Here is an 11,683-nt window from a genome sequence, read left to right on the forward strand (position 1 = left end):
ACAGCGCATTTGACAAATGATTTAAATCTAAAATACATTATTGCTATTTGTGTGATCTTCAGGGTCATAAATCAAAGAAAGAAAAGCGGCACGTTGATGGATATTCATAACATTTTTAATAAATACGTTTGATTTAATAGTTAATAAAGTTTGTCTGGTTATAAGACATATTTTATGAATTGTCCTAGTTTGCACCCTCTTAGACAGCGAGCGCTCGTTTAAAACAAGCCCGCAGAGCGGCGAGTCAAGACTTTTAGGATGAAATCTGGTGAAAATTGCTTACAATTATAATATTCTTCAGCAACTGACAACAAAAATATTACAGGAATAGTAACAAAGCCCAAGATGACGCCGTCGGGAAACACTATTCCACCCAAGCTATTTTATACGGGATCAATCGGCGTGTGTAAACACTTTATCGATTCCCAGTGACAACATGTGGTGACGTATTTCTAACGTAACTTCCGGAGCCGCGTCACTTCGGGCGCCATTTTTTGAAACTGAAAACAGCGGTTATATTTTGGTGCAGCGGGTCATTAAACAGGTACAGAGCTTTAGTGCGATTCGGCACACGGTTACATTGCATTTTGTTTTAAACAGCTTTATTATACATACGGTTTTTGTGTTGAGCTGTGAACATGCAGAGTGAAGTGATTTTGTTAACTACTTTAGCTTTTCGGTGAACGTTAGCTGACCCAGGTTAGCTCTGTTAACAGTAACAGTGAAATGATGCTGATCATGTGTTTAATCTCGATTCTCTCAAGCTCGGCATGGCCTCCATCAAGGATCCTGATGTCGTGGAACAGTTCAGCAGCAAACTGGAGGAGATAAGGACTAAGTTGTTGATACAGGCGATGGGAGAAATGATGAACGAAGCAACATCGCAGTTCTGTCAGGGACATAAACAGTACATGAAGTCTGTGCTCGGTGAGAGAGTGAGAGAGAGTGAGCGAGTGAGAGCCCGAGAGAGTGAGCGAGTGAGAGCCCGAGAGAGTGAGTGAGTGAGAGCCCGAGAGAGTGAGTGAGTGAGAGCCCGAGAGAGTGAGTGAGTGAGAGCCCGAGAGAGTGAGTGAGTGAGAGCCCGAGAGAGTGAGTGAGTGAGAGCCCGAGAGAGTGAGTGAGTGAGAGCCCGAGAGAGTGAGTGAGTGAGAGCCCGAGAGAGTGAGTGAGTGAGAGCCCGAGAGTGATAGAGAGACTGCACACACTTGCTTTGGAATATTAGCTAACTGTTAGTAGCTACACTCAGGTCTATAAGTATTTGGACAGTGACACTATTTTTCATAATTGTATCTCTGTAAGTTACACCACCCCAATGGATCTGAAAATAAGCAGTGAAAATGTGATTGACGTGCAGACTTCCACCTTTTAATAAAACGTATTGCATTAACCGTTCAGGAATTAATATATGGCCATTTTTACACAGTCCTTTCATTTTCATAAGCTCAAAATTAATTGGATAAATTGACCGATAAGCAGTTTCATGGCCAGCTCTGGAGATAGCTGAAGGGTTTGGAGTTGATTCCAAGTGTTGAATATGCATTTTATAGCTGTTCAGGTTTTGGTTTATCCAATTACTTTTGATCCTGTGAACACAGCTAAATAAATCTGTTTGATCTTTATTGCATTGATGACTAAACCCGGTCTGTTTTGTAGACACATGCTCAAAGAAATGCAAGGAGGATGAAACTATGTTTGAAACTATAGAAGCCTACATGGAAGGTCAGTTTATCGCTGGATTTTAAAGTTGGAATCCGTTGACTAAAAAGTTTTGTAAATTTGGAAAAAATAATCGGTTCTATCTGTCTATTTATCTGTGTGTCTATCTGTTTATTTAAAGATTTGAAAGTCAAGAGTTCTGTCATGAAGGAAAAGCATACAGAACGGCCTGAGATTGTGGAAGAGATTGAAGACAAAGAAAGGCATAAGGAATTTATAATGCAGAAGATTGAGAAGCTCAAGGTGGACCAAGCTAAAAGCAGAGAATGTATGTAAGCTGAAGTACCACATATGTAGGCATGTTGTCAGTATAAAACTATGTATCTGATATTTCTGTTGTCAAGATTTTCTTATTTTGTTGTGTCTAACATTTTTAAATTCAAGTGATTCACTTACAAAACAAGGCCAACAAGGACAGGCTAAAGAACCTCAACAAGATTAAAGAGATCTTTCAGGAAAGGCTAAGTCTTGAGATTAGAAAAATCCAGGGTAAGCATTTCAATTCTATGGTAAAGTTTACTTCTTTAATAGCACATGCCATATACACCACTGAAAATATCAGTTTAGTCATTATCAGTGTTAATGTGTGTTTGTGTGAAGGTGAGAAGCTGCAGTTCATCTTCAGAAATATCAACCACAAGAATCCAGAAAGTGCCTACACCTTCCTTTTAAGGATAAATGAGGAGGGTGTGTACCAGAGTAAGTCAGTACAGTCTTTTAATCGCATCTAAACAAGTAAACGAAGAGGAAGCTTTGCATATGTGCGTAACTTTCCATACATTTGTGTTTAATGAAAATTAATAGTCTTCTATTCTATCATTAAAATAAATGGCTCATTATAGGATTGACAATGTGCAGCATGAAATACTTGCTTTGCTGTTCAACAATGTTTTTCTTTCTTTTTTTTTTAAAATTAAATAATTTTTTCCCCTATGTGCATTTGAAATATTAGTTGTCTTATTGTATTCTGAAGGAAACTGCCGTTGAATTCTCATTCTGACAAAGAAATAATACTGGTTTCCACATTAAATATATCTTTATTATCTTAAATTAGTCATGAAGAGTTCTTGCTCAAGCTAACCTACAAAGGATTGCTATAAAAAGAGAGAATTAAGAGCAAGATGTGATTTATTATGACGTTTGTATTTGCAGTTGTATCCTGTGATCCTCCGCTGGTGCAGATGGAACATCTGGAGCGTAGACTGCAGGAGACCAACAACTTCTCTGCCTTTCTCGCCAACGCCAGAAAAGCGTTTGTGGCACTGTGCAGAGCTACAAAGACTGCCTGATTTTATGTAAATATTGATGGCAAACAGAATCTGTGGGTGTTTGTTTTTTTTTTTGTTTGTTTTTTTTTTTTTGTTTTTTGTCAAAAGCTAAATGGTCACAGTTGGATTTTTATTTGAATTTGAATTATTATGAGCTACTCACCAGTAGCTCAGAATAATGAACTTTATTTTATTAGTATTTTATTGCATGTAGCCTAATACCTGTTTGGACTGTTGTACATAATAAAATGCATATAGTCTCATATATTCATACCCTTTGTTGTATTCATTAAGTAAAGAGGTGAAGACTGACTGACTAAATTATAAATCAAGTAAAAAAAACAAAAAGAAATTGTATTTATATGTTTTTGGTTTATTTACATCTGGTGCTTCTTGAATAAGTGCAGAGACATTTTTAAAAATTACATTATTTTCAATAATGTACAAAACACACTAACACAGCATCCCACTATTGATTAAACGCAATGTGTTGTACCTACATAATTAACTTTTTTAATTAAACAATCCTGCAGAAATGCTAACATTAAACATTTTCTTTCAACTATTGATGAAATGAGAGGAAAATTGTAAGCAGATATAATTAGTTATTCACCAAAGTGTCACCATAGCTACAAAGTTCATCTAGTTGTTTCATAAGCTGTTCCTAATGTCTGATTCTTGAATGTGTTGAGCCTGCTAGTGACCACAAATCAACAGAACAAAAGTAGGAGCAGGTGACCCTCCAGGCTCAAATAAAAATTCAGCCTGTATTATCAAAAGAACAAGGATGTACACAGTGCTTCAACCTATAAATACTTGACTCATTACTGGATCTTATACTAATATCAAGTTGACTCCTAAATAATGTATAATGAATCATCCTTTCCATTAGTTAAGCAACAGAAGACTTTGGCATATGTAAGACAGGTAGTTCCTCAACATACGTAGAGGGAAAGTGACCTCTCTCCCCATTTAGCTCTCCATACCACCATCCACTGTCGTCCTTGAGAAGGACGTCAAGAAGATCTCCTTTGGAAAGGATATAAATGAAGTTTAGTGCAGCACTTATTGAACTGGCTAGGTTATCTTCAGGAGGTGTAAGCTTACCTTCTTTAATGTTTAACTCGTCCATTTTCTCTGATGAGAAGTCATATAAAGCCTTGCATTTACAGAGACTGTAACAAGCAGCTCCTGGTTGAAGTGAATCAACAGAATAGCAGTTTTTCTCATTAAATAAAGTTTTTACTTATGTCTCATTTTTCTCACAAACAGCATGTCACAAATTCTAATGATGTAAGATTTTATTTTTGTTTTCCTGTCAGTCCTGTTAGTAATATTGAGGTGGATTCTGCCTGTAATGACCATTAAAAAATCAGCACAGTGGTTCTATGTGTAGTTACATTTGTGCTGCACTTGATGCATCAGTTTCAAAATAATATTGTAAATATAAATAAACACAGGAAAGCAAGAACTAATTCACTGAGATCTTCACCTTCACCATCTTCATTTTCATAGTGAGGCAGAGCTCCGTTAAGCTCAGTTCTCTGAGGCTCTGTGTAGAGGCTGAGTTGTGCTGATGCAGTGCCAGGTCTGGTAGATGGAGCAGGGTCCTGGCGGGATGCTCCATTTTTAGCAGGGCCTTTATACATGATTGAAGTCCTCAAAGACTGGCGTGATCTGAACGGTGTCTTTTTTATTTTAACTGGCCGAGACAGTTTCACAACGCTGTGCTCACAATCCTGGAATTAATTTAAAACATGATTTCAATTTAAGACCACCTGGTACAAATACTGGAGACAAGAGCTGAGCGATGTGACAAAACTCTAATCCTAAACTGTAATATTACATAGTTACTTCAAGAACTATAAATCCAATGATTTGTATTTAATATTTCACACTAAATTCAATGAAACAGGACAAATTATGCGCTCTTTGTAATCTAACATGCAGTCAGAAAGTGGTGAAGTACTGATGATACCCACAAAATGCTCAGAAAACCATATTATGATGTAATTTAACATAACAATAAATATGGTCATAATGCCCAGCCCTCCTTGAGACTATTTCTTATTTACATAGATGTAATATTTTGCTGCTTTCTATCATAATTGCAATGTACATGTTTATCAATTTATATCCATTGTCTTTATAGTGAAACATACCTTATCTTTGGATTTTGTGATGCTGTCACTGAACCGATGTAACAGCTTTGGTTTTCCCTCTAAATCCATTAAAGTTTGGTTGAGTTTGCAGTGTGTAGCCTCCAGAAGGTCCAATTTTAAAGTGGTCTACAATCACACAGCCAATGCTAACTACCATTAAATACTGTTTAAATGAAATATAACATACAATTTATGAATCATTCATTACCTCATCAAGCAGCTGCTCTGTTTCCTCCAGGTTTTTTAGACTCGAGTGTGAGGTGTTTTCAGAATACACCACTGACATCTTCTCTAGCCCTGAGATTTGACGCAATGCAGTTTTATTCGGAAGATGGCAAAGAGATGGCATCTCATTAAAGAACTTGTGAAATCTCATGACAAAATGAGATGAGATGTCATGGGAAACCTATCAAGCTTAGAGTAATAGAGGGATTCTTATATCATGCAGGTTTTTTCATCAAGTGAGCCTAAAAGGGGAAAGACTTTGAAAATAGTAATACCTTCTTTGTCTTTCTTGGTTTTCGTGATCCATTCTTCCAGGCGCTGGAGTTTAATCTTTAAAGCGTTCCTTCTTCTTTCTTTTCCCATTATTGTTCTCCCATCCTCCTCCTGTCATGTTCACACAGACAAAACATAGCAAAATGAGTCATTACTCAGATTGGCACTGTTGCATTATTTTTTTTACATTCAGTGCTGCGCAAAAATGATTAGGGAGCCATTAATACTGTTTAGAACTATTTGTCTCAGCAATGTTTTTTGTTGTATATGTTTTCAAAAAGTTTTCTTTAGAAGAACAGACATGTTCAATACACCAGCAACACACCTGATTTAATTTAGTGAAGAATTGATCAGCCAAACTAGTTTTTGAATTGTGACTAAATACTGGGCTTTCGCAAAGAAAGCCCAACACATAAAATCACAACGTATTGTTTCTTTATTTGCATTTATGCTAATATTAGAGAAAAAATAGTTACTCACCAGAGGAAAGTTTCATATATCTCAAGGTAATCTAAGAGTTTTGCACAGTACTTTATATAACACATTTATTTAACCATTATTTCATTGTTAAAGGGTCATTTTTTCTATTTAATAAGCTTTTAGATATGAATGTATTAAAATGTAACATGCATAACAATTGCTTATTTGATTTCTTATACTTCAGCAGAATCATTACTTCACCCAAAACAAACATGATAGTTGGTTGTATTTGTGGTAAAAGTTCTTACAAAGTAATCAGCCATTAGAAATTCAGCCTTGTTATTGTCTGCTGTAACACAGGTGTCTTCCACCAGAGTTTGGAGGTCCTTCTCCACGTCCACTCTCCTGATGGCCTGTTCAGTCTGTTGCTCACTCTGTAGGGAAGACTGAACTATTAAACTGCATAGTATTGAATATATTAACTTGTGCACATATTAAATACACACAAAGCTATGTTTTACTATTACAGGTGCACTTGCATGGACAAATTATCCCAGCACATTAACAGCTTACATTTACTGAGGTAATTCTGCAAATAAGCTGAACTAGTGATACTTGATACTTGTATGCTGTTTGTTTTGTACTGCTGCATTGACTTACATGAAGAAGCGTTTTGCTGTAGCTGGACGTGTGGAGACTGCACTTATTCAGTGTGTTGCACAGAGCCTCTATCCTTTGCTTCTCAAGCTCTTGCATGATCTAAAAAAAGTATTTGGTTGCAGTAGAAGTATTTTTAAAAAGAAAGAAAAAGGATGTATTCTTAAGGATTTAGTCGGTATGGCTATTCTATCATCCTCTTATGACTATAGATCCAAAACACACATAATGAACACTGGGGCAAAGCCCTATTAATGATAAGCTGACACCTGATAGCAGGTTTTGAGCGTGTTCTCCCACTTCACTCGAATCTGGTGGCCCTCCATGTTCATATTGAAGTAGTTCTCATCAACTCTGGCTTGAAGTTCAGCAGACTTAGTCAGTCTGTTAAACATCTGTACAAAGGTAAATGAATGCAAGTACTCTGGCAAACTTTCAAACTGAGGACATAGACTGCAGTAACAGATTCAGGGGGCTTTCATATATAAACAATTTGGATCTATTGATACTGATATGTCAATTTGAGAATTACAGCCTTCTTTAGCTTTTCTTTCTTGCTTTTCAGCATTTACATATGCAAGGTGTCTGTCATACATTGTCACCATCAAGTAATAAGCACCTTCTGTTTCTCTTTCTCTGTGCAGATGTGTTTGTTCTTTTCCACAAAACTGAAGAGTGCCTCATGCTCTCTGGTTAACCCACTCAGCTTTTTCTTCACCTGCCGAAACAAGCACATTTTTTTGCGGATGGATTTTCAAGGTGCCTGTCACTGTATTATATATTTTTATATGCTTAATTATATAAGTCATGCACATTGGCTCAGTTTGTGTGATAAACTGTGTATGGAAAGAAAAGGGTGTAGTAGATGGAGAACAATCACAGAGAACATATTAGACAAATGTTTAAGCATCATTACATGTTCTGTAAAGTAATGGACTAGAACTTAAGCCTAGTCCTGGACTGCACAATATCCTGAATGATGATTGTTTGTCGAAAGGAAATCAGCACAGTGGTTCTATGTGTAGTAATTTGTGACTGAATAATTAATTAATAGTAATCTGAATAATTTGTGACTGAGAACTGTAAAAAACAGAAAGCTATAATATTTGTTTGGTATTGTCTCTATATTTTACACCCAGTAGGCTCTTTTCCTCCAAAATACATATTATCACACAGACACTGATACATGACAGCAAACAAGTTCGTATATATATTTTACAATATTACAGTATTTGCTTTGCAGATTACTCTTGAATCTCAGATATTTGTTACATTCGTTTCACTCAAGAGGAGATGCTTTCAGATACACTTAGAAAATAAGGGTGCAGCAAGGGCTCTTAAAACAATAGTTTTGGTTTCTAAAATACCTGTCAATTGATGATTCTTTACAGTACCATTTTTGTACATGAGAGTGTGAGTATGTAAAACCTTTTGAAATCTTAAAGTACATCCACATGCTGTAAAAGTTCTAGAATGAACCCTTAAGTTGGTACACTGTTAGAAATCAAGCTTCTGTGCAGGCAGTTTTCGTTCATCAAGGACAGACAATTTAAGTGCACCCTTAAAGTTACAGTAGTGGTTTTAAGGTCCAGAAAAGAACATATTTTTTTCATATTTTCATAAGCTAATATTTTAACACAGAACAATAAAATTAAAAGTCCGCAGACGAGACAGGGTGTATGGAGTCAATACAATTTATGGCACAATTATGTTCCCTGACTAAAGGTATTAACATATACCCCTGAGGTTACCACTTCATTTTCAATCTCGTTTCATTTTCAAGCATTTTTTTAGAGAGACAAAAGTGTTTTTTTTCTATGGCATTGTTCAAAGAACGCATGGTGACATTTTTTTAAAGCATGTAAGATAGAAACCTTGTTTAACTGGAACAACGTTTCATTAAAGTATCCATTACACAACATTATTAGCATCGTACCTTCAGTTGTTCATTCCAGTTTGTGACAACAAGTTTGCCAGATTTCTCAATGGCATTGTCCAGCTGTACACAAAAGAGAGTCCAATCAGATGCTTGTTTCTGACAACGCTTACTGCTACCACCTCATATGATCATAAAACATTGGTAATAGAGACTTTGTCCTGGTGTTCTGAATAGCTGAATATGCTAAGTAAGCAAGTAAATAAATAAATAAATAAAAACACTAAGCAGCGCTGGGGATCACTGCATGTTAGTATTAAATGTGTGTAACACAAAGCTTAAGGTCACACACTGGTTTCTTCCTCTTGGTATGTTCGTCCAGAATTTGGCGAATTTCCAAGATGACATCTTGTTGTAGAGCTTGCCCCAGTTTTCTGAAAATAAAGGTAGTTTAGAAATGCGCCCAAACCCAAAACATTTAAAATAAAAGTATTTAGGAGTGTTTAGTTTTACCTGTGTGCATCTGCTACTGTGAACATCTCATTTGAGAGAAAGGACCATGCGTTGTATGTAGAGCTTTAGAGAGAAGGTAATACCTCTTTAGGAAATTGAATTAGCAGTTAAATCAAAAGGACATCTACTGTCTATCCAGAATGTTAGTTATGGACAAAATCTATATTTTTTAAGTATCAGTTATTCTTCAAGCTGGTGAAAAGTAAACGCACGCTCACTTATTACTCATCGTTTTGGATACTTTGATGAGTTTTCCTGCCAACTTCTGCAGCCCTTTGGCGTAGTTGATCTCCAACTCGGATCTGTGTTTATAGGAAGAAACTTATCAGCCCGTGCCTAACCTGCACCATAAAGCAAATGCTTATGATGACTACACAATACGTTTATGACCTTTAAAAGAAAACAGAGCCCAGGAAATGCATGCCGAGACACTTTTTCTAGGTTTTCTTTAAAATTGTGATCCAAAATGGAAATAAATTTGACTAACGATGAGCTTCTAAGAACCTTTTTTCAGATCTACAGTCATGTACTTTCACCAGTTAAACTGCTGAGAGGTTGTCAGATATAAAAAGCTCAGATTCTTTCAAGGACATTCCCTCAGACAGGCAATAGGTAAAAGAGTAACTGCAGCTATAATTAAAATTCAATCCAGAAGCCCTGACTTCAAAGTGCTCGGCTGTGTCTTTAGGGAGAAATGGTTTTCCTACCTCTTTCCACTTTCTACCCAAATATATCAACAGTTTGGTCTTTTATGGCTGGGTGCCTAAGAGATCATCCCATTTGAAAGCAAACACAGCAGGAAAATGTCAAGGCCTAAAGTGACTATTACCTTTGCTGGAATACTGTAACAAGTTCTTTGCAAAAGGACTCCCCATTTTTTGAGAATCTCTTGAGATCCTGGTACAGCAGGTTGTACTGCAACACATTCAGCATAACTGTAAACTACAGCTGTTTTCACAGCCAAAGCATTTATATACAGAAAGCATATAAAAGAAAAAACTGTCACAGATGTTTGTCTTGTTTTCTCGTCTGTATATATATGGTACATGAATGAGAAAAGTTTGCAGACTCACAGTGCAAGTGCCCAGCGGGTCCTTCATCTTCAGTCTGGCTGTTTGTTGACTTTTGCACTTTTAAACTTTGACCACTCTCCTCCCTTAAGGCATGCATGCGGAAATCACCTATGTAGGCTCGGCAAATATCAAATGACCATAGCAGAGATTAGTTTCATTTAAATATTTGTACACCCAGACATATACTCTCAATGATACACTTTATTATACAGGAAGACAAAGACCTAGGTACACTATAAAGCTAAAATTATTTGGACACCTAAATGAGATTGCTGGACCACATGGAGCCCCAACCACCCCCCTTTTTAAAGATATATTAGTTTAGTGATACTGTTTTGATCCCACAACCAGGGAAATTCCATCTCTGCATTTAACCCATCCATGCAAGTGAAACACCACACACACACTAGGGGGCAGTGAGCACACTTGCCCGGAGCGGTGAGCAGCCCTATCCACGGCGCCCGGGGAGCAATTGGGGGTTAGGTGTCTTGCTCAAGAACACCTCAGTCATGGACTGTCGGCGCTGGGGATTGAACCGGCAACCTTCCGGTCACAGGGCCAGTTCCCTAACCTCCAGCCCACGACTGCCCCACATTATCTACTCTAGGAAAGCCTTCAACACGATTTTGGAGTGTGTCTGTGGAAATTTTTGCCCATTCAGGCAAATAAGCATTTGTGAGGTCAGAGACTGCTGGACAAGGCTACCTAGCTTGAAAGTCACGTTCTAATTCATCCCAAAGGTGTCCAGGGGGTTGAGGTCAGCGCTCTGTGTCATCCAATGGAGTTGCTCCACACCAAACTCTTAAACCATGCCTTTATGGACCTTGCTTTGAGCACAGGGGTGCAGTCCTGCTGGATCAGGAAAGGGGAAGTTGGAAGCCTATAATTGTCTAAAATGTCTTGCTGTAGCATTAATATTATCTTGTAGTGGAACTCAAAGTGCAAATCCTAAAAATCAGCACCAAAAACAACACATTCTGTCCTTAACTAGTGTGTTTAATTGAGGACAAGACATTTTAAACCAAACAACACAGGCAAATCTCTGAGCCACCTGTGTTTTTATCTAATTTTGAATTTTAAATAAGAAATTGTTTCATATAAAACAACAAACTACATGAACTGCGGATAACTGTTAAACATCTTTAAATGTCCCCAGTGTTCGCTTTAACTAGTCATCTAGCATCTTTTTTTTCCCTTGGTGCTGTCCCATAGATTGTTGTTGGGGAGGGGGTAGGAGCACACATTATGTTGCAGTGCATGTTAGGAGCTGCTGTGCAGTTCACAGTGAAATGGGCTAATAATGGGCTGAATAGGATTGTGCCACTGCCCTGACTTAGACTGTAGGCCTTGCATGTGACACATGAGTTTCAGAGTATAGCATTCCCCAAGCATCCACCAGATATACATCCATCAACTACCATGCTTCATTCCTTTCCTCCAAAGAACACATTTTCCACGGCTCCTAAGTCCAGTGGCACTACTGCAGCCACCACTTGGCAC

At 37.4% G+C, this 11,683-nt stretch overlaps 2 protein-coding genes across 3 annotated transcripts; one reads left to right on the forward strand and one right to left on the reverse strand.

The window, feature by feature from the left end:
* Positions 1 to 467: 467 nt before the first annotated feature.
* On the forward strand, positions 468 to 3,212 carry spc25 (SPC25 component of NDC80 kinetochore complex). Its single transcript, XM_017692169.2, has 7 exons — positions 468 to 544; positions 765 to 927; positions 1,654 to 1,719; positions 1,838 to 1,984; positions 2,101 to 2,205; positions 2,317 to 2,415; positions 2,869 to 3,212. Exons 2-7 carry the CDS (start codon positions 771 to 773, stop codon positions 3,003 to 3,005), a joined length of 711 nt encoding a protein of 236 aa, XP_017547658.1. The 5' UTR covers positions 468 to 544; positions 765 to 770; the 3' UTR covers positions 3,006 to 3,212.
* Positions 3,213 to 3,341: 129 nt separating this feature from the next.
* nostrin (nitric oxide synthase trafficking) lies at positions 3,342 to 10,251 on the reverse strand. 2 transcript variants are annotated; one of them, XM_017692171.2, is made up of 16 exons: positions 10,184 to 10,251; positions 9,940 to 10,025; positions 9,329 to 9,412; positions 9,111 to 9,173; positions 8,950 to 9,031; positions 8,658 to 8,720; positions 7,341 to 7,439; positions 6,991 to 7,116; positions 6,725 to 6,823; positions 6,373 to 6,498; positions 5,647 to 5,755; positions 5,355 to 5,443; positions 5,147 to 5,272; positions 4,477 to 4,723; positions 4,092 to 4,175; positions 3,342 to 4,013 (listed from the first exon to the last, which is right to left on the reverse strand). In XM_017692171.2, exons 1-16 carry the CDS (start codon positions 10,208 to 10,210, stop codon positions 3,877 to 3,879), a joined length of 1,647 nt encoding a protein of 548 aa, XP_017547660.1. In that variant the 5' UTR covers positions 10,211 to 10,251; the 3' UTR covers positions 3,342 to 3,876. The 2 variants fall into 2 exon arrangements, with proteins under 2 accessions (XP_017547660.1, XP_017547661.1); XM_017692172.2 differs by lacking the exons at positions 9,940 to 10,025; positions 10,184 to 10,251 and having other exon boundaries at positions 9,323 to 9,409.
* Positions 10,252 to 11,683: the final 1,432 nt, after the last annotated feature.

Source organism: Pygocentrus nattereri, chromosome 6 (assembly GCF_015220715.1).
Source record: "Pygocentrus nattereri isolate fPygNat1 chromosome 6, fPygNat1.pri, whole genome shotgun sequence".
Taxonomy (NCBI): Eukaryota; Metazoa; Chordata; class Actinopteri; order Characiformes; family Serrasalmidae; genus Pygocentrus; species Pygocentrus nattereri.